The following is a 22,411-nucleotide window of genomic DNA, read 5'->3' as shown; positions in this document are numbered from 1 at the left end:
CACATAATAATTCACATTTCCTGTTGCTGCAGGATTATTTTCCTGTTCTAGCAAACTGGCTAAAACTAAGATCCTACATGTGTACTTATTGAGTCTCGTACTTAGGTTAGATTGTTTCTAGACCATGGTTATTGTGTGTTTTGAGCCAGATCTAGGTCTTTAAGCTTAAGGGAATGAGCAAGCTTCTGTTCCGATTGGACGCGTCCCGCCCAAAAAGGGAACCTGCTTATCACTGCATGTAGACACGGCGACAGAGTTCCATCGCCATGGTGCTCATCATCGCGGCAACAGGATCCCAGCGAGGATAATTGCTGGATGGGCTTAGCGGTGCGGGCCACCTGCTGTAGCAGTTGGCCGGGATCTGTGTGTGTGTGTGTGTGTGTGTGTGTGTGTGTGTGTGTGTGTGTACATACTGCTGGCAGGAGGTAGGGAAGAAGAAAGAGGAGAGGAGATGAGAGAGAGAGGGGGGTTTAAACAAATACAAACACACACCCACTCATACGCAACCCTCCCATACACAATGAAATACAGCCCCTCCCTGATTATCTAAGAAACAGAGAGGGCAGACAATAAGGTCAAGTGCAGCTTTTAGTGCATCATTTAGTGCATCACTGCTCAATCCCACACCAGATCCAGATGTGCGTGTAAACCACAAATACACAAACACTGTATTTGCGTCATTCTCTACACAGACCCTCCGTCACTCTGTCCTGTAAATTGCATTAATGCAGTTCCGCTATGTAACCTACATGTCCTTGTGTATCTGGGACAGTGTGACAGTGTCAGTTGAGTGTAATCATTTTCAATAGGATTTGGAGGTCAGGGGTCGTTTCCTTAGGGCAGGCCACAAATCCTCTCCAATGTAGGTCGCTGTGTCAAAGACAGAAGTGAGGGGTGGACAAAAATGTGTACCTTTTGTTGGCCCAGGCCAGATTCCAGTAACCCAAAACTTTTTTCCAGAAATCCTGGTTGGAGGATTCCGGATTCCTGCTTCTTCTCTGCTGATTCCGGGAATCTTCCAACACATTTTGGGAAAGTTACTAGGCTTTTGCAACTCTAGTTGTGTATTATGGAGTAGTAAGCTGTTGTGTGTCTGGTTTCACAGGCATCTCTCACTGTGTTGTGTCTGTGTCTCATTGTGTTGCATCTAAGAGGGTGATATCAGCAGTAGTTAATGAGGTTATCTGAGAGGAAACAAGCGTGCCACGTCTCCCTAGTGAGAGTGGGAGGATCTCATCTAATGTTGTTGTTGGGAGAAAATACCCAGTATTTTCAGTATTAAGTCATAGCCGCCCACACTGTTAGATCTTCTATAGCAGGGCTGTTCAATTCGGTAGCAAGATATCTAGTACTACTGGTTTTTCATTCTTCCCCTCTTAACAGGGATTGATGGCCTGGAACACTAGGGCCGTGTTTAGCAGAAAGAAACATTTTGAAACGGTGTGATAAATCGTCCAACAAGAACAAACATACATTTCTGTTTCAAAAACGTGTTCTACTGTGTGCCCTACTGAACCCAACACAGTTGGGTGGAATCTCTGAGCGAGTCAGTGACATTAATCAATCAATGAACTACTATGCAGGAAAGAAAACCAGTATGACTACAGATCTGATCTTCAGGCTATGATTTCAGTAGGCCTGCTCTAGTGGTTCTTCTGAGAATAGCTTTTCACACACTACCTCCACTATGTTTTGCTTATGCTTGTTGTTTTTTTCTCTTATCTCAGTGTCACCATAAATCAGATGATTTATAAACTCGGCCTTCACAGAACTGTAACTTGCTTTTGTTATAGGCTGGTTGTGTGCTTTTGACTGACTGCTTAGTTTTCTGTGCAGGTGCAGTTCACTGACTTGATTAGAAGGATAAATTAATGGTCATTTAAAGTTTCAAGATATCCAATGTTTCAGTCTAAGCTTTGTTGATTTTGCCTGACTATAGATCGAAACAGCTATTGTAATAAAAATCAGTGTTTTTTCCAATATCTTCGAAGCAGTATGCTTTCTTTCAGTCACAGTATATTCCAATTTACCTGCAAGACTCTCGATATGTGAGTGCATCCCTTTACTATGCACTGATTCTCTTCTCCCTCTCTTCTCTTTCCCCTTCTCCCTCCCTCCTCTCCCATCTCCCCTCCCCCTCTCCAGGAGAACCCGTACCTGTGCAGTGATGAGTGCGATGCCTCCAACTCAGACCTGGCCCACCCTCCCCAGCTGATGCAGGACCGCGAGCGCACAGGCCGCATCACCTACTGGCAGACAGTTACATGGTCCCGTTACCCAGAACCCCTCTTGGCCAACATATCCCTGGCCTGGAACAAGAGTCTGGAGTTGACCGATGACATCACCATCACCTTCGAGTACGGCCGCCCCACCAACATGGTCCTGGACAAGTCCATGGACCACGGTCGCACCTGGCAATCCTACCAGTTCTATGCCGATGATTGTCTCGATGCCTTCAACATGGCACCGAAGCTTGTCCGCGACCTGTCGCCTGCGAATATTACCCGCGTCATCTGCACTGAGCAGTTCTCGCGCTGGGTGGGGTCGAAGAACGATAAGAACGTGAGGTTCGAGGTTCGGGAGCGTTTTGCGGTGTTTGCCGGACCGAAGTTGCTCAACATGGACAGCTTGTACACGCGCATGGAGAGTATGAAGGGCTTGAGGGACTTCTTTACCTTCACTAACCTCCGGCTGAGGCTGCTCCGGCCAGCCCTGGGGGGAACGTATGTGCAGAGGGACAACCTTCTCAAGTACTTCTACGCTATCTCCAACATTGAGGTGCCCGCCAGGTAAGAGAGGGTACAATATAGTTTTTGTATATTTTTATTTGGGGGGGGGGGGGGGGGGGGGGGTTGATCAGCTATAATATTGCAGATAGATTGTAGCTTCCATCAATGTTAATTGTCTGAATCCACCATATATGTTTTGGTAAATATATATATCTATTTTTTAAATATATTGTCCTTTATTATTTTCCCCTAACCCTACCACCCCTCCCCTAATTGGAGTTAACTAATGGACAACAACACTTAGGCTTCTACTTCCAGCTTATACATACTATATAAATTTTTCGGACAATGTATTTTAGAATAGTTATCTTTTGTTTGTTTTTAATCCCATCCTTCAGCTACCCTCAGCCCCTCCCATCTATCTCTGAAGACCATCCAGTTTTTATTTCTATTTGCCATATATTTTTCAACTGTGCTGTGATGTTTCACAAAAGTTCTCAACCTTTCTATTCTCATAGTTTCTACAGATTGTAAATGAAATATACATTTTTTTGCTAAAAGTATTATTATATTATTGATCGATTGACTATGACTTCACCCAGCAGTGCTATTTGCAGAGTTAGCTCCAGGTAAATGTTACAATTCTTTAGCCATTCCTTGACATGCGACCAAAAACAAGCTACATATGGACAGTACCAAAACAAATGATCTAATGATTCTGTCTTTTCGCAGCAAAATCTGCAGAGCTGGGATGGTTGTATCCCCCATATACAGTGGGGAGAACAAGTATTTGATACACTGCCGATTTTGCAGGTTTTCCTACTTACAAAGCATGTAGAGGTCTGTAATTTTTATCACAGGTACACTTCAACTGTGAGAGACGGAATCTAAAACAAAAATCCAGAAAATCACATTGTATGATTTTTAAGTAATTCATTTGCATTTTATTGCATGACATAAGTATTTGATCACCTACCAACCAGTAAGAATTCCGGCTCTCACTGACCTGTTAGTTTTTCTTTAAGAAGCCCTCCTGTTCTCCACTCATTACCTGTATTAACTGCACCTGTTTGAACTCGTTACCTGTATAAAAGACACCTGTCCACACACTCAATCAAACAGACTCCAACCTCTCCACAATGGCCAAGACCAGAGAGCTGTGTAAGGACATCAGGGATAAAATTGTAGACCTGCACAAGGCTGGGATGGGCTACAGGACAATAGGCAAGCAGCTTGGTGAGAAGGCAACAACTGTTGGCGCAATTATTAGAAAATGGAAGAAGTTCAAGATGACGGTCAATCACCCTCGGTCTGGGGCTCCATGCAAGATCTCACCTTGTGGGGCATCAATGATCATGAGGAAGGTGAGGGATCAGCCAAGAACTACACGGCAGGACCTGGTCAATGACCTGAAGAGAGCTGGGACCACAGTCTCAAAGAAAACCATTAGTAACACACTATGCCGTCATGGATTAAAATCCTGCAGCGCATGCAAGGTCCCCCTGCTCAAGCCAGCGCATGTCCAGGCCTGTCTGAAGTTTGCCAATGACCATCTGGATGATCCAGAGGAGGAATGGGAGAAGGTCATGTGGTCTGATGAGACAAAAATAGAGCTTTTTGGTCTAAACTCCACTCGCCGTGTTTGGAGGAAGAAGAAGGATGAGTACAACCCCAAGAACACCATCCCAACCGTGAAGCATGGAGGTGGAAACATCATTCTTTGGGGATGCTTTTCTGCAAAGGGGACAGGACGACTGCCCCGTATTGAGGGGAGGATGGATGGGGCCATGTATCGCAATATCTTGGCCAACAACCTCCTTCTCTCAGTAAGAGCATTGAAGATGGGTCGTGGCTGGGTCTTCCAGCATGACAACGACCAGAAACACACAGCCAGGGCAACTAAGGAGTGGCTCCGTAAGAAGCATCTCAAGGTCCTGGAGTGGCCTAGCCAGTCTCCAGACCTGAACCCAATAGAAAATCTTTGGAGGGAGCTGAAAGTCCGTATTGCCCAGCGACAGCACCGAAACCTGAAGGATCTGGAGAAGGTCTGTATGGAGGAGTGGGCCAAAATCCCTGCTGCAGTGTGTGCAAACCTGGTCAAGACCTACAGGAAACATATGATCTCTGTAATTGCAAACAAAGGTTTCTGTACCAAATATTAAGTTCTGCTTTTCTGATGTATCAAATACTTATGTCATGCAATAAAATGCAAATTAATTACTTAAAAATCATACAATGTGATTTTCTGGATTTTTGTTTTAGATTCAAAGTTGAAGTGTACCTATGATAAAAATTACAGACCTCTACATGCTTTGTAAGTAGGAAAACCGGCAAAATCGGCAGTGTATCAAATACTTGTTCTCCCCACTGTGTATAACATTCTATTGGTTGCAAGAATTTTGTATAATAATTTAACTTGAAAAATTATAAGTTTTGAATCAGGCATCGTTTTGCGTATCAGTTCATAAACCTTGTGCCATGGAATCGGTACATCGAAAATCTTTTCCCAACTATTTTGCGATATGTATGACACAGCTGTCAATATTTTGGTCCTAAATAAAACTGGTATACTTTTTTATTCATCACAATTTTCTTAAACCTATTTTGGTCTTTAATGCAGGGCCGACAGACAAGTTCCTTACTTTTTCCCCCTTCCACTTGCGTCTTCCATTTTTGTAGTAATGCAGCAATTAGTTGGTTGCAGTGGCGATTGTAGCATGTAAATCTTTTTTTATAGATGCATGCCAGCAAAACCACTACACAACACAACACTAAACAATACATTAATTGCACTTTAAATATTTTCAGAATTATCGGAATAATGGCGCCGGAAGGGATGGTTGCCGTTTTACGGGCTCCTAACCAATTGTGCTATTTTGTGTGTTTTTTTGCATTGTTTGTAACTTAATTTGTACATAATGTTGCTGCTACCGTCTCTTATGACCCAAAAAGAGCTTCTGGATATCAGAACAGCGATTACTCACCCGAACAAATTTTTTCTTTAACTTTACTTTACTTACTTTATTGAGTGTGACGCGAAGGATATACTGTTTCTCCCGGACCAGGCCCAAATCTCCCGGACCAGGCCCAAATCCCCGTCATTCAAATGAATAAAATATGGAAATACAGGGGGCGCAGATCCAGGTACCTTGTGAGAATTCGTTGGCGAGTGGGTAACCCACCTTTACCATCCGTTCTATTGACCAATGTAATCACTGGAGAATAAACTGGATGAGCTCCGTTCGAGACTATCCTACCAACGGGACATAAAAAACGGTAATATCTTATGTTTCACCAAGTCGTGGCTGAACGACGACACGAATAATATACAGTTGGCTGGGTTTTCCGTGCATCGCTAGGACAGAAAAGCTACGTCCGGTAAGACGAGGGGTGGTGGTGTGTGTCTTTTTGTCAATAACAGCTGGTGTGCCATGTCTAATATTAAGGAAGTCTCGAGGTATTGCTCGCCTGAGGTAGAGTACCTCATGATAAGCTGTAGACCATACTATCTACCAAGAGAGTTTTCATCTATATTGTTCGTAGCTGTTTATTTACCACCACAAACTGATGCTGGCACTAAGACCGCACTCAACGAGCTGTATAAGGCGAGCTGTATAAGGCCATAAGCGAACAAGAAAATTCTCATCCAGAAGTGGCACTCCTAGTGGCCGCGGACTTTAATGCAGGCAAACTTAAATCGTTGTACCTAATTTCTACCAGCATGTCACATGTGCAACCAGAGAAAAAAATAATAATTTTACTCCACACACAGATGCATATAAAGCTCTCCCTCACCCTCCATTTGGCAAAACTGACCATAATTCTATCCTCCTGATTCCTGATTACAAGCAAAAACTAAAGCAGTATGTAACAGTGACTCACTCAATGCGGAAGTGGTCAGATGACGCGGATGCTATGCTAAAGGACTGTTTTGCTAGCACAGACTGAAATATGTTCCAGGATTCATCCAATGGCATTGAGGAGTATACCACCTCAGTCACCGGCTTCATCAATAAGTGCATCCCCACAGTGATCGTACGTACATATCCCAACCAGAAGCCAACATCTGCACCGAGCTAAAGGCTAGAGCTGCCGCTTTCAAGGAATGGGACACTAATCCGGAAGCTTATAAGAAATCCCGTTATGCCCTCAGACGAACCATCAAACAGGCAAAGAGTCAATACCGGACTAAGATTGAATCGTACTACACCGGCTCTGACACTCGTCGAAATGTGGCAGGGCTTGAAAACTATTACAGACTACAAAGGGAAGCACAGCCGCAAGCTGCCCAGTGACACAAGCCTACCAGACGAGCTAAATCACTTCTATCCCCGCTTCGAGGCAAGCAACACTGAAGCATGCATGAGAGCACCAGCTGTTCTGGATGACTATGTGATCACGCTCTCCGTAGCCGATGTGAGTAAGACTTTTAAGCAGGTCAACATTCACAAGGCCGGAGGGCCAGACGGATTACCAGGACGTGTAATTCAAGCATGTGCTGACCAACTGGCAAGTGTCTTCACTGACATTTTCAACATGTCCCTGACTGAGTCTGTAATACCAACATGTTTCAAGCAGACCACCATAGTCCCTGTGCCCAAGGACACTAAGATAACCTGCCTAAATGACTACCGACCCGTAGCACTCACGTCTGTAGCCATGAAGTGCTTTGAAAGGCTGGTCATGGCTCACATCAACACCATTATCCCAGAAACCCTAGACCCACTCCAATTTGCATACCGCCCCAACAGATCCACAGATGATGCAATCTCTATTGCACTCCACACTGCCCTTTCCCACCTGGACAAGAGGAACACCTACGTGAGAATGCTGTTCATTAACTACAGCTCAGCGTTCAACACCATAGTGCCCTCAAAGCTCATCACTAAGCTAAGGATCCTGGGACTAAACACCTCCCTCTGCAACTGGATCCTGGACTTCCTGACGGGCCGCCCCCAGGTGGTAAGGGTAGGTAACAACACATCTGCCACGCTGATCCTCAACACGGGGGCCCCTCAGGGGTGCGTGCTCAGTCCCCTCCTGTACTCCCTGTTCATCCATGACTGCATGGTCAGGCACGACTCCAACACCATCATTAAGTTTGCTGACGACACAACAGTGGTAGGCCTGATCACCGACAACGATGAGACAGCCTATAGGGAGGAGGTCAGAGTACTGGTCGTGTGATGCCAGGATAACAACCTCTCCCTCAACGTGATCAAGACAAAGGAGATGATTGTGGACTACAGGAAAAAAAAGAGGACTGAGCACACCCCCATTCTCATCGACGGGGCTGTAGTGGAACAGGTTGAGAGCTTCAAGTTCCTTGGTGTCCACATCACCAACAAACTATCATGGTCCAAACACACCAAGACAGTCGTGAAGAGGGCACGACAAAGCCTATTCCCCCTCAGGAGACTGAAAAGATTTGGCATGGGTCCTCAGATCCTCAAAAAGTTATACAGCTGCACCATTGAGAGCATCCTGACTGGTTGCATCACCGCCTGGTATGGCAACTGCTCGGCCTCCGACCGCAAGGCACTACAGAGGGTAGTGTGAATGGCCCAGTACATCACTGGGGCCAAGCTTCCGGCCATCCAGGACCTCTATACCAGGCGGTGTCAGAAGAAGGCACTCAAAATTGTCAAAGACTCCAGCCACCCTAGTCATAGACTGTTCTCTCTGCTACCGCACGGCAAGCGGTACCGGAGCGCCAAGTCTAGGTCCAAAAGGCTTCTCAACAGCTAATCATGGCTACCCAGACTATTTGCACTGCCCCCCCACCCCCATCCCCTCTTTTACACTGCTGCTAATCTGTTTATTATTTATGCATAGTCACTTTAACTCTACCCATATGTACATACTACCTCAATTACCTCGACTAGCCGGTGCCCCCCACATTGACTCTGCACCGGTACCCCCTTGTATATAGCCTCCCTACTGTTATTTTATTTTATTGCTGCTCTTTAGTTATTTGCTTTAATTTTTTTACTTTTTTTTATGCATTGTTGGTTAAGGGCTTGTAAGTAAGCATTTCACTGTAATGTCTTCACCTGTTGTATTCGGCGCATGTGGCAAATAACATTTGATTTGATCTGCACAAAATTGAAAGCTCTCTCTGTCAGAAATCCTGCTCACAGACACACATGGGCTCTGTCATTTGCAACAATTTTATTATTTTACTTACTTAACTCCACACTTTTCCAAACACAAAAACACACACCCCACCTTCCATCACAATACACCCACACATACCCACATACTGTGCCTTCTATGTCCTCTGTTCGCTGTTTTTACCCCTACCATGTTGATTCCTACCTAATTTCAGGCTTTTGAGTACTTTTGAGTTCCAGTTCCTTATATTTGAAGATGTATTATTTAAGTAATTATCCTTTCTTCTAATGCTGTCTTATCTATTTATAAATACTGTAAATAGAAAGTCGAATACTAATTATTTTACAACATTCCCTATGGTATAGTGTATTTGTAGTTTATTTCTTTATCAATTGTTGTATTTTATTGTTTTTCTATGTTTTTTTATTACAATCCCTACCGTGGATAGTATTGGATGTTCCATTATTTGACTCCTCTGTGGGAACTTCGTAATATTTAGAATAGCCATGGAGTAGTCTTGGTGTCTCGGAACAATTGGTTATCAATATACAGTTTATCGACTACGAGCGCTACACGTTTCGCTTTTAATCAATTCACCTTGAAGAGTGGGTACAGAACTTTGCGCCATTCTGCAATTTCCTTAGAGTACAATTGAGTTACTAATACATGATATATAGAGTGTAGTGTTCAATAGGGAGAAAACATTTTGAAACGGAGTGAAACTGGGAGGTACTACCTGAACTACAGTATATCCAATAAGAACACTGATTTTCGGCCCTTCTGAACATGACCTAGGTGTTTCACAAGGAAGAGTGTTGGCCGCTGGGTAAATGAGTTCTCTTCACGGTTCACACACTGAAAATGGGTCAAACACGTCTCTGATTGTCTGTTTAGAAAGCTGTTTAAATCGCTCTTACATTCAAACACTCTCACACCCCAACATACATAACCACACTAATGCTGGGTCCTTTACACTGACCCTCTCTTTACTCTTTGTGAATCCTTCTACACCCAATGTCATTGGTCTACTACGGCGTGATGATGAACATCACTAATACTCTGCCTCGGTGGTCTTAACGTAAACCTGCGTCCACATCTAACGTGGCGCCGTGGTGCCGGGCGGGAACCGGGAACCTCTTACACAGCAACTTTGTGACAGTGAGGGATGGCTTTTGCCGTCACACCGCCTGCTTAGCATCAACAAGCCATCTCTCCCACCTCTCAGAATTATTATTCCAATCAATATGTCAGGGTGACATTTGAATGGTATTTAACATCCACGTTGGGATGGAGGGAGGAAGGGAGGGAGGAGGGGAGGAGAGGAGAAGGGGGATGGAGGTGTGTAGCGTGATAAGGAGAGAAGTGAGAAACTTGTGAGTGAGGGATTGTGTTGAGGAGGTGTTGGTTGACAGAGGAGAGGAGGAGAGAAGTGGAGGGGTGTTTGATGAGGTCTTGAGTGGATGCTGACACAGCCCTCAGTCCCCCAGGCAGCTCTGCCCCCCAGGCCTGTGGTCAGAGGCAGGAGGAGGACTAGAGGTATTGATCACAGACAATTTTCAGGCTTAGAACGGAGAGGCAGAGAGAGGGAGAGGGAGAGTAAGGGGAAAAGATACATACACTACCAGTGAAAAGAACGCCTACTAATTCAAGGATTTTTCTTTATTTGTACTATTTTCTACATTGTAGAATAATAGTGAAGACATCAAAACAATGAAAGAACACATATGGAATCATGTAGTAACCAAAAAAGTGTTTAAAAAATCAAAATACATTATACATTTCAGATTCTTCTAATAGCCATCCTTTGCCTTGATGACAGCTTTGCACACTCATGGCATTCTCTCAACCAGCTTCATGAGGTACTCACCTGGAATGCATACAATTAACAGGTGTGCCTTCTTAAAAGTCAATTTGTGGAATTTCTTTCCTTCTTAATGCGTTTGAGCCAATCAGTTGTGTTGTGACAAGGTAGGGGGGGTTTACAGAATATAGCCCTATTTGGTAAAAAACTAGTCCATATTATGGCAAGAACAGCTCAAATAAGCAAAGAGAAATTACAGTCCATCATTACTTTAAGACATGAAGGTCAGTCAATCCGGAAAATTTCAAGAACTTTGAAAGTTTCTTCAAGTGCAGTCGCAAAAACCATCAAGCGCTATGATGAAACTGCCTCTCATGAGGACCCCCACAGGAATGGAAGACCCAGAGTTACCTCTGCTGCAGAGGATATACGTTCATTAGAGTTACCAGCCTCAGAAATTGCAGGCCAAATAAATGCTTCACAGAGTTCAAGTAACAGACACATCTCAACATCAACAGTTCAGAGGAGACTGCGTGAATCAGGCCTTCATGGTCGAATTGCTGCAAAGAAACCACTACTAAAAACACCAATAAGAAGAAGAGACTTGCTTGTACCAAGAAACACGAGCAATGGACATTAGACTGGTGGAAATCTGTCCTTTGGTCTAATGAGTCCAAATTTGAGATTTTTGGTTCCAACCGCGTGCCCTTGTGAGACGCAGAGTAGGTGAATGGATGATCTCCGCATGTGTAGTTCCCACCGTGAAGCATGGAGGAGGAGGTGTGATGGTGTGGGGGTGCTTTGCTGGTGACACTGTCTGTGATTTATTATGATTTCAAGTCACACTTAACCAGCATCGCTACCACAGCATTCTGCAGCGATACGCCATCCCATCTGGTTTGGGCTTAGTGGGACTATCATTTGTTTTTCAACAGGACAATGACCCAACACACCTCCAGGCTGTGTAAGGGCTATTTTACCAAGAAGGAGAGTGATGGAGTGCTGCATCAGATGACCTGGCCTTCACAATCCCCCGACCTCAACCAAATTGAGATGGTTTGGGATGAGTCGGACCGCAGAGTGAAGGAAAAGCAACCAACAAGTGCTCAGCATATGTGGGAACTCCTTCAAGACTGTTGGAAAAGCATTCCAGGTGAAGCTGGTTGAGAGAATGCCAAGAGTGTGCAAAGCTGTCTTCAAGGCAAATGATGACTATTTGAAGAATCTCAAATCTCAAATATATATTTTTTGGTTACTACATGATTCCATATGTGTTATTTCATAGTTTTGATGTCTTCACTATTATTCTACAATGTAGAAAAAGTAAAAATAAAGAAAAACCCTTGAATGAGTAGGTGTTCTAAAACCTTTGACCGATAGTGTATATATATATATATATATATATATATATACAGTCAGGTCCATAAGTATTTGGACAGTGACACAATTTGCATAATTTCGGCTCTGTACACCACCATAATGGATTTGAAAGGAAACAATGAAGATGTGCTTTAAGTGTAGACTTTCATCTTTAATTTAAGGGTTTTGACAAAATTATTGTATGATTCATGTAGGAATTACAACCATTTGTAAACATAGCCCCCCAATTTTAGCGGCTCAAAAGTAATCGGACAAACTAACATAATCATCAATTAAATTGTGTGTTTTAATACTTGGTTGCAAATCCTTTGCAGTCAATGACTGCCTGAAGTCTGGAACCCATAGACATCACTAGATGCTGGGTTTTTTCCCTGGTGATCCTCTGCCTTTACTGCAGCTGTCTTCAGTTCCTGCTTGTTCTTGGGGCGTTTTGCCTTCAGCAAGTGAAATGCATGCTCAATTGGATTCAGGTCAGGTGATTGACTTGGCCATTGCAGAACATTCCACTTATTTGCCTTAAAAAAGTACTGGGTTGCTTCGCAGTATGGTTCGGGTCATTGTCCATCTGCACTGTGATGCTCCGTCCAATGAGTTTTGAAGCATTTGGCTGAATCTGAGCAGATAATATGAGCAGTTCCTTCCCTTCTCCATACTCTTCTCTTCCCATCATTCTGGTACAAGTTGACCTGGTTAGTATCCTGGTTAGTACCTTGGTTAGTTTCCTTGTTAATATCCTTGTTAAAATCCTGGTTAGTACCCTTGTTAATATCCTGGTTAGTATCGTTAGTATACTGGTTAGTACCCTGGTTAGTATCCTGGTTAGTTTCCTGGTTATTACCCTGGTTAGCACCCTGGTTAGTATCCTGGTTAGTATCCTGATTAGTGTCCTGGTTAGTATCCTGGTTAGTACCCTGGTTAGTACCCTTGTTAATATCCTGGTTAGTATCCTGGTTAGTATCCTTGTTAGTATCCTGGTTAGTGTCCTGGTTAGTATCCTCCCCATGTATAGCCTAGATATAAGTCCTGACCCTAGCCATCTCCCAAACCCAGCAACCTTGCCCAATACTTCACTGACCAACATCCCCCTAATTTCCCCTAATCAAATACAATACCTTTATCAGTCCTTTTGTGAGTTCCCATAAGGGCCACAAATTACTGTAGCTACTGAACATAAGTATTGACTAAGTCGCTTTGCATGAATGTGTCTGCTGGCTAAATGACCATATTATATTATCATTGCATTACCTAAAGAACAAACCTTATCTCACAGTCTCTCCCCTAACATCTACATCCATAGAAAAGATACTGTATAATAATATCCAGCTATAACAATACAATACTGTCTGTGCTGCTGGATCCGGTATCAAGGGGAGCCAAATATAGCCCCCATAGAAATGACATAGGTCTGATATCTTCCTCCATCACCGCCCACACTGCCCGTAACATAATCACTAATCAATGCTGTTATTCTGGGATGCCTGGGTGATGGGGGGAGGTCGGTGGGCCGGTGGGGGGGTCTCCCGGACACTACTGTATAATCGGAGGTGTCTGATGCTTACCGTTGGATATCGATTTCCGGAGGCCAGGTGATTAGTCAGTGTTCCCTCTGGACAATAAGGCTGGGCCATCTCATCTGGCACAGAACATATTGGGTTTTCCAAACTGCTAAGGAGAAAATGTGAATAATGAATAATGAATATTCACCCGTTGCGCAGGCACCGCTGGGACCACTCGAGGTGAAATGGGTTTTATATTATTAAAAAGAAGACCAAATGGTGCTCTTCTTAGTCCAGGTCGCCGCGGTAATGAGATAGGGTTATGATGGCGGTGATATCGACGGTGGGGAGAGGTAGAGAGGTAGAGTCACTTCCTTAAGGGCTTGTGTGTCCCCTGCGCCCCTCACTCCCCACTCCCCTCTCCCCACTTCTCACTCCCTACTCCTCACTCTCCACTCCTCATTCCCACTCCTCACTCCCTACTCCATACTTCTCACTCCCTACTCCTCACTCTCCACTCCTCATTCCCACTCCTCACTCCCTACTCCATACTTCTCACTCCCTACTCCTCACTCCCCACTCCCCTCTCCCCACTTCTCACTCCCTACTCCTCACTCCTCACTCTCCACTCCTCATTCCCACTCCTCACTCCCTACTCCATACTTCTCACTCCCTACTCCTCACTCCCCACTCCTCACTCCCACACTCCCCACTCCTCACTCTCTGGCCACTTCAGCAGTAGCTCAGTAACTGAACACTAAACTTTGAAAGGTAATGATCAGTAATTTAACTCAACGAGGCGAGTGAACATACAGTGGGGAAAAAAAGTATTTAGTCAGCCACCAAACTTAAAAAGATGAGAGAGGCCTGTAATTTTCATCATAGGTACACGTCAACTATGACAGACAAAATGAGAAAAAAAATTCCAGAAAATCACATTGTAGGATTTTTAATGAATTTATTTGCAAATTATGGTGGAAAATAAGTATTTGGTCAAGACAAAAGTTTCTCAATACTTTGTTATATACCCTTTGTTGGCAATGACACAGGTCAAACGTTTTCTGTAAGTCTTCACAAGGTTTTCACACACTGTTGCTGGTATTTTTGCCCATTCCTCCATGCAGATCTCCTCTAGAGCAGTGATGTTTTGGGGCTGTCGCTGGGCAACACGGACTTTCAACTCCCTCCAAAGATTTTCTATGGGGTTGAGATCTGGAGACTGGCTAGGCCACTCCAGGACCTTGAAATGCTTCTTACGAAGCCACTCCTTCGTTGTCTGGGCGGTGTGTTTGGGATCATTGTCATGCTGAAAGACCCAGCCATGTTTCATCTTCAATGTCCTTGCTGATGGAAGGAGGTTTTCACTCAAAATCTCACGATACATGGCCCCATTCATTCTTTCCTTTACACGGATCAGTCGTCCTTGTCCCTTTGCAGAAAAACAGCCCCAAAGCATGATGTTTCCACCCCTATGCTTCACAGTAGGTATGGTGTTCTTTGGATGCAACTCAGCATTCTTTGTCCTCCAAACACGACGAGTTGAGTTTTTACCAAAAAGTTCTATTTTGGTTTCATCTGACCATATGACATTCTCCCAATCCTCTTCTGGATCATCCAAATGCACTCTAGCAAACTTCAGACGGGCCTGGACATGTACTGGCTTAAGCAGGGGGACACGTCTGGCACTGCAGGATTTGAGTCCCTGGCGGCGTAGTGTGTTACTGATGGTAGGCTTTGTTACTTTGGTCCCAGCTCTCTGCAGGTCATTCACTAGGTCCCCCCGTGTGGTTCTGGGATTTTTGCTCACCGTTCTTGTGATCATTTTGACCCCACGGGGTGAGATATTGCGTGGAGCCCCAGATCGAGGGAGATTATCAGTGGTCTTGTATGTCTTCCATTTCCTAATAATTGCTCCCACAGTTGATTTATTCAAACCAAGCTGCTTACCTATTGCAGATTCAGTCTTCCCAGCCTGGTGCAGGTCTACAATTTTGTTTCTGGTGTCCTTTGACAGCTCTTTGGTCTTGGCCATAGTGGTGTTTGGAGTGTGACTGTTTGAGGTTGTGGACAGGTGTCTTTTATACTGATAACAAGTTCAAACAGGTGCCATTAATACAGGTAACGAGTGGAGGACAGAGGAGCCTCTTAAAGAAAAAGTTACAGGTCTGCGAGAGCCAGAAATCTTGCTTGTTTGTAGGTGACCAAATACTTATTTTCCACCATAATTTGCAAATAAATTCATAAAAAATCCTACAATGTGATATTCTGGATTTTTTTTCCTCATTTTGTCTGTCATAGTTGACGTGTACCTATGATGAAAATTACAGGCCTCTCTCATCTTTTTAAGTGGGAGAACATGCACAATTGGTGGCTGACTAAATACTTTTTTTCCCCACTGTATGTGCACACACACACACACACACACACACACATACACACACCCCACACACACAGGCTGTCCCATTTCAAGATGGCATCCAATACGTACTTTGAACGTTTCTTCAAGTGCAGTCGCAAAAACCATCAAGCGCTATGATGAAACTGGCTCTCATGAGGACCGCCACAGGAATGGAAGACCCAGAGTTACCTCTGCTGCAGAGGATACGTTTATTAGAGTTACCAGCCTCAGAAATTGCAGGCCAAATAAATGCTTCACAGAGTTCAAGTAACAGACACATCTCAGTATCAACTGTTCAGAGGGGACTGTGTGAATCAGGCCTTCATGGTCGAATTGCTGGAAAGAATCCACTACTAAAGGACACCAATAAGAAGAAGAGACCTGCTTGGGCCAAGAAACACGAGCAATGGACATTAGACTGGTGGAAATGTGTCCTTTGGTCTGGAGTCCAAATTTTAGATTTTTGGTTCAAACTGCCGTGTCTTTGTGAGATGCGGTGTGGGTGAACAGATGATCTCCGCATGTGTAGTTCCCACTGTAAAGCATGGAGGAGGAGGTGTTATGGTGCTTTGCTGGTGACACTGTCTGTGATTTATTTAGAATTCAAGGCACACTTAACCAGCATGGCTACCACAGCATTCTGCAGCGATATGCCATTCAATCTGTTTTGGGCCTGTAGTGGGACTATCATTTGTTTTTCAACAGGACAATGACCCAACACACCTAAAGGCTATGTAAGGGCTATTTTAACCAATAAGGAGAGTGATGGAGTGCTGCATCAGATGACCTGGCCTCCACAATCCCCCGACCTCAACCCAATTGAGATGGTTTGGGATGAGTCGGACCGCAGAGAGAAGGAAAAGCAGCCAACAAGTGCTCAGCATATGTGGGAACTCCTTCAAGACTGTTGGAAAAGCATTCCAGGTGAAGCTGGTTGAGAGAATGCCAAGAGTGTGCAAAGCTGTCATCAAGGCAAAGGGTGGCTATTTGAAGAATCTCAAATATAAAATATATTTTGATTTGTTTAACACTTTTTTGGTTACTACATGATTCCATATGTGTTCTTTCATAGTTTTGATGTCTTCACTATTATTCTACAATGTAAAAATTTTAAAAATAAAGAACAACCCTTGAATGAGTAGGTGTGTCCAAACTTTTGACTGGTACTGTACATGTTTTTATATTCCTTACTAGTCATTTGTGACTTGCTCCCACAAATGTTTGAAGTAGCATAGTTCTCATAGTTGACTCTTATTATAGGCCTATATTATCCAAGCAGATAATACCAGTTGTAAGGGTTGGTGTGAGGTGTGATCCAGGTGCGGTGCAGGATATACAGTAGGCAGTAGGCAGAGATGGTGAAACAAGGATCTTTACTGGTGGTCCCGAAGCCAAAAATACAAAATAACTCAAGTACCTGTACATAGGTCTCCGATCAGACACAGAGTAGTACTGCTGGACATAGAGAAACTAACAGAGAAAACTGAGCAAGGGAACACAGGGAAGTGAGGGCATAAATACACAGGTGAACAGGTAGACAAAGGTGACACCAATAGGACACTGATTAGTCTAGACTGTGAGTGAGGAGGTGCCTAAGGTTGTCGGAGGATGACACCTAGTGGGTCACTCCGGAACTGCGACCCCCTCCTGTAACAACCAGTGAGGTTAGATGATTTCCATAAGGACGTTTAGTCCAATTCAGCTACTGCAGATACACCATCCTTGGGCCTACTGTACTTTCTAGTCATATAAAAACGGTGCTATCCCTTTGTTGTTGAGGGGCCACACTAACAGAATTAACATCTCCATGTCTTTGTTGTTGAGGGGCCACACTAACTGAATTACCATCTCCATGTCTTTGTTGTTGAGGGGCCATACTAACAGAATTACCATCTCCATGTCTTTGTTGTTGAGGGGCCATACTAACAGAATTACCATCTCCATGTCTTTGTTGTTGAGGGGCCACACTAACGGAATTAACATCTCCATGTCTTTGTTGTTGAGGGGCAACACTAACTGAATTACCATCTCCATGTCTTTGTTGTTGAGGGGCCATACTAACAGAATTACCATCTCCATGTCTTTGTTGTTGAGGGGCCATACTAACGGAATTACCATCTCCATGTCTTTGTTGTTGAGGGGCCATACTAACAGAATTACCATCTCCATGTCTTTGTTGTTGAGGGGCCACACTAACGGAATTACCATCTCCATGTCTTTGTTGTTGAGGGGCCACACTAACGGAAGTACCACCTTCATGTCTTTGTTGTTGAGGGGCCACACTAACGGAAGCACCACCTTCATGTCTTTGTTGTTGAGGGGCCACACTAACGGAAGCACCACCTTCATGTCTTTGTTGTTGAGGGGCCACACTAACTGAAGCACACCCATTATCATTCACATCATCAGTGAAATCAGTAAAATCCTATTCAAAGGTATCCCACTCACTGTATGACCAGAGCTCTCAGACCCTCCCCTCCCCCTCCCTCTCCCTCTCCCTCCCTCCCTCCCTCCCCTCCCCTCCTCCTCTCTGGGCTGCCACCAGCTACCATTCTAAACCATTCTAGACTGAAATAATGTATTTGGATTAAGACTGTGCACAGTCGTGGATTGGACCTTTCTAATGGAATAGGAGGCAGGTCGTAGAGTAGGTCTGTATAATGGAATCAACATACCGGCTTAGAGCAATACAGGAAGAGAAGAAAGAGCCACCTAAATGGATTACAGCCCCAAGACTGAGCCATGCCGGGGCCAGTGACGGACGAGGATAAGGGCGAGGAGGGTGGAGACCCACATTTGTCTCCCCGGTAATCCGACATAGGGCAGAAAGCATAGCGCAGGGCAGCAGGCTATTGGTGGAATCAGGACGTTACCGCCATCAACTCCTGGGTCTGATTAAATTGGTTGGCTGAGATTTAGGGGTATAGAGGAGATGACGCACTCACAGAGCCCTCTCTGATCTTTCTTTACTGTATAGGCCATTACTGTTAGAGGAGAATGGATAGTGCTGTATGTTTTTAGTGTTTGATAATGGAACAGATAAGTGTTTTGAAGACCAGAAAGGTCATTATGAAGAGTTTATTTTGAACCAATAGGATTAATGCGTCTGTAAAAAGGCAAACAGAGGGCGCCATTTTCCTGTCGCAAAGACACCTGCGCTGTGAGCTAACGCATAGTGTAAGTGAAATTACAACGTGAAATTACAACGCGCCACACGCAATGTAATCGTGAGGTACAGTAGACTTTCTAAGTCTTAGGGCAACACTTTTTTCCCGTCTTTACTTTCCCAACACGTTTGAGACAAAATCACCTAAAACTACCTCAAACCATATGACCATAAGATGTTAATGCTAATGACTGAGTCCTGGGAGTGGGTGTAGTGTTTTTCAGATTAAGGTGTTGTATGGTGCCTGTTTGGTGTATTTCTCCCTGTAATACCTGCCCCCTGCAGAGTAAGATAATGTTCTGAAAGCTCTTGGCTCCTTCAGTCGCCTTCTACCCAGCTGTTGGAGTTGGTAGGGTTCTGTGGGAGGTATCTGTGAGACGGAGAGGCAAAAAACTTCTGAAAAAACAATAACAAAAAGCCATTGAATATGAAACAAATAAATACATATTTATTTCTTAAGCAAAAAAATATATATAAAAATAACGTGTTATACAGGTAGGTCTTCATGGCAGGTGATTTCTCCATGATAGCTAGCTAAGGCCTCTAAGAATGACAGGTTGTTAGACCTAAGTAGTGAGTGATTTTAGGTCTCAAGGCTCCATCTACTTGACCTCCCGTGGAGAATGAAGGATTGCAGCTAGCTGGTCCTTGGTTGTTCTCGCTCTGTTGTTTCTCAGCAATATGTTTTGGGTCTTGATTATTGATGTTAGTGGGACATTGACTTTGGAAACTGGGTTTTGAATTATGCCAAAGTTTTCTTTGGTGTCATTTACCTTCTGAAGGTGATGGGACAGGAGGTGGAAAGAAAGAAAGAAAGAAAGAAAGAAAGAAAGAAAGAAAGACAGAAAGAGAGAGAGAGAGAGAGAGAGAGAGAGAGAGAGAGAGAGAGAGAGAGAGAGAGAGAGAGAGAGAGAGAGAGAGAGAGAGAGAGAGAGAGAGAGAGAGAGAGAGAGAGAGAGAGAGAGAGAGAGAGAGAGAGAGAGAAGAGAGAGAGAGAGAGAGAGAGAGAGAGAGAGAGAGAGAGAGAGAGAGAGAGAGAGAGAGAGAGAGAGAGAGAGAGAGAGAGAGAGAGAGAGAGAGAGAGAGAGAGAGAGAGAGAGAGAGAGGAGACAGAGGAGAGAGAGAGAGAGAGAGAGAGAGAGAGAGAGAGAGAGAGAGAGAGGAATGAATCCAGTAAGGATGGGAGGGCCTGTGATTTTGTGATGAATGATGGTGTGTGAAGCTCTGTAAACGTTATCACCATACAGTGCGCCTACATCGTGAGGAGAGAACTACTCCACCTCTAAAACTGATATTGATGTTGTACGTGAACAGTACCACCAAAAACATGTTGAGATATCAGGTAATGAATTGATATCTGGTCTCATATCATACCACTTTTTATGTCTATTGATGTATACAGTGAGGGAAAAAAGTATTTGATCCCCTGCTGATTTTGTATGTTTGCCCACTGACAAAGAAATGATCAGTCTATAATTTTAATGGTAGGTTTATTTGAACAGTGAGAGACAGAATAACAACAAAAAAATCCAGAAAAACGCATGTCAAAAATGTTATAAATTGATTTGCATTTTAATGAGGGAAATAAGTATTTGACCCCCTCTCAATCAGAAAGATTCTGGGCTCACAGTGTCTTTTATACAGGTAACGAGCTGAGATTAGGAGCACACTCTTAAAAGGGAGTGCTCCTAATCTCAGTTTGTTACCTGTATAAAAGACACCTGTCCACAGAAGCGAACAATCAATCAGATTCCAAACTCTCCACCATGGCCAAGACCAAAGAGCTCTCCAAGGATGTCAGGGACAAGATTGTAGACCTACACAAGGCTGGAATGGGCTACAAGAACATCGGCAAGCAGCTTGGTGAGAAGGTGACAACAGTGTCAATCTCCCTCGACCTGGGGCTCCATGCAAGATCTCACCTCGTGGAGTTGCAATGATCATGAGAACGGTGAGGAATCAGCCCAGAACTACACGGGAGGATCTTGTCAATGATCTCAAGGCAGCTGGGACCATAGTCACCAAGAAAACAATTGGAAACACACTACGCCATGAAGGACTGAAATCCTGCAGCGCCCGCAAGGTCCCCCTGCTCAAGAAAGCACATATACAGGGCCGTCTTAAGTTTGCCAATGAACATCTGAATGATTCAGAGGAGAACTGGGTGAAAGTGTTGTGGTCAGCATCAACTCAACTCGCCGTGTTTGGAGGAGGAGGAATGCTGCCTATGACCCCAAGAACACCATCCCCACCGTCAAACATGGAGGTGGAAACATTATGCTTTGGGGTATTTTTCTGCTAAGGGGACAGGACAACTTCACCGCATCAAAGGGACGATGGACGGGGCCATGTACCGTCAAATCTTGGGTGAAAACCCAGCCAGGGCATTGAAAATGGGTCGTGGATGGTTATTCCAGCATGACAATGACCCAAAACACACGGCCAAGGCAACAAAGGAGTGGCTCAAGAAGAAGCACATTAAGGTCCTGGAGTGGCCTAGCCAATCTCCAGACCTTAATCCCATAGAAAATCTGGGGAGGGAGCAGAAGGTCCGAGTTGCCAAACGTCAGCCTCGAAACCTTAATGACTTGGAGAAGATCTACAAAGAGGAGTGGAACAAAATCCCTCCTGAGATGTGTGCAAACCTGGTGGCCAACTAAAAGAAACGTCTGACTTCTGTGATTGCCAACAAGGGTTTTGCCACCAAGGACTAAGTCATGTTTTGCAGAGGGGTCAAATACTTATTTCCCTCATTCAAATGCAAATCAATTTATAACATTTTTGACATGCGTTTTTCTGGATTTTGTTGTTGTTATTCTGTTCAAATAAACCTACCATTAAAATTATAGACTGATCATGTCTTTGTCAGTGGGCAAACATACAAAATCAGCAGGGGATCAAATACTTTTTTCCCCTCACTGTATATATTTCCATCCAACTACGAATGCAAACATACTGGATCCTATGTGTGAAGAGTGTCTTGGGAAGATACATAATACACAAGCATTAATTGCCACACATTAAAGGTGCAGTATCTTGCATAGATCAATGAGTAACCACACCTTCTTCACACAAGCCACGCCCTTAGAGGTTACCTCACACAAGCTCCGCACCTCTGAGGTGAACTTCCTGCATGAGAGAAAACAGTTCTCTCTCTCAGAAAACAGATTGCTCCTTAAATCCTTCATGAGAGGGCTTTCCGGGGGGAAAAGGCATGCAGAAAGAGGAGGAGAGGAAGGGGAGCGTAGCGGCAATGAGGAAAGTGTCATTGTTCTTATCATACGCCGTGATTTATGACACGACGGTTGTAACTGATTTGATAATCAC

The 22,411-nt window shown here is 44.1% G+C and overlaps 1 protein-coding gene across 1 annotated transcript in view; it reads left to right on the top strand.

Moving 5' to 3' along the window:
* The window catches only part of LOC311127521 (netrin-G2-like), a gene marked incomplete at its 5' end in the record, with an annotated part of 92,303 nt that overhangs the window by 1,103 nt on the left and 68,789 nt on the right, over positions 1-22,411 (top strand). The window contains one exon of the mRNA XM_084159343.1: positions 2,146-2,789. Within this exon, the coding sequence (XP_084015469.1) occupies positions 2,146-2,789 (644 nt within the window). The remainder of the gene's footprint in view (positions 1-2,145; positions 2,790-22,411) is intronic.

Source organism: Coregonus lavaretus (genome assembly GCF_964263955.1).
Source record: "Coregonus lavaretus genome assembly, chromosome: 4".
In the NCBI taxonomy this organism is placed as follows: domain Eukaryota; kingdom Metazoa; phylum Chordata; class Actinopteri; order Salmoniformes; family Salmonidae; genus Coregonus; species Coregonus lavaretus.
The sequence above is the reverse complement of the archived record's forward strand: the minus strand, read 5'-3'. Positions and strand labels throughout refer to the sequence as shown.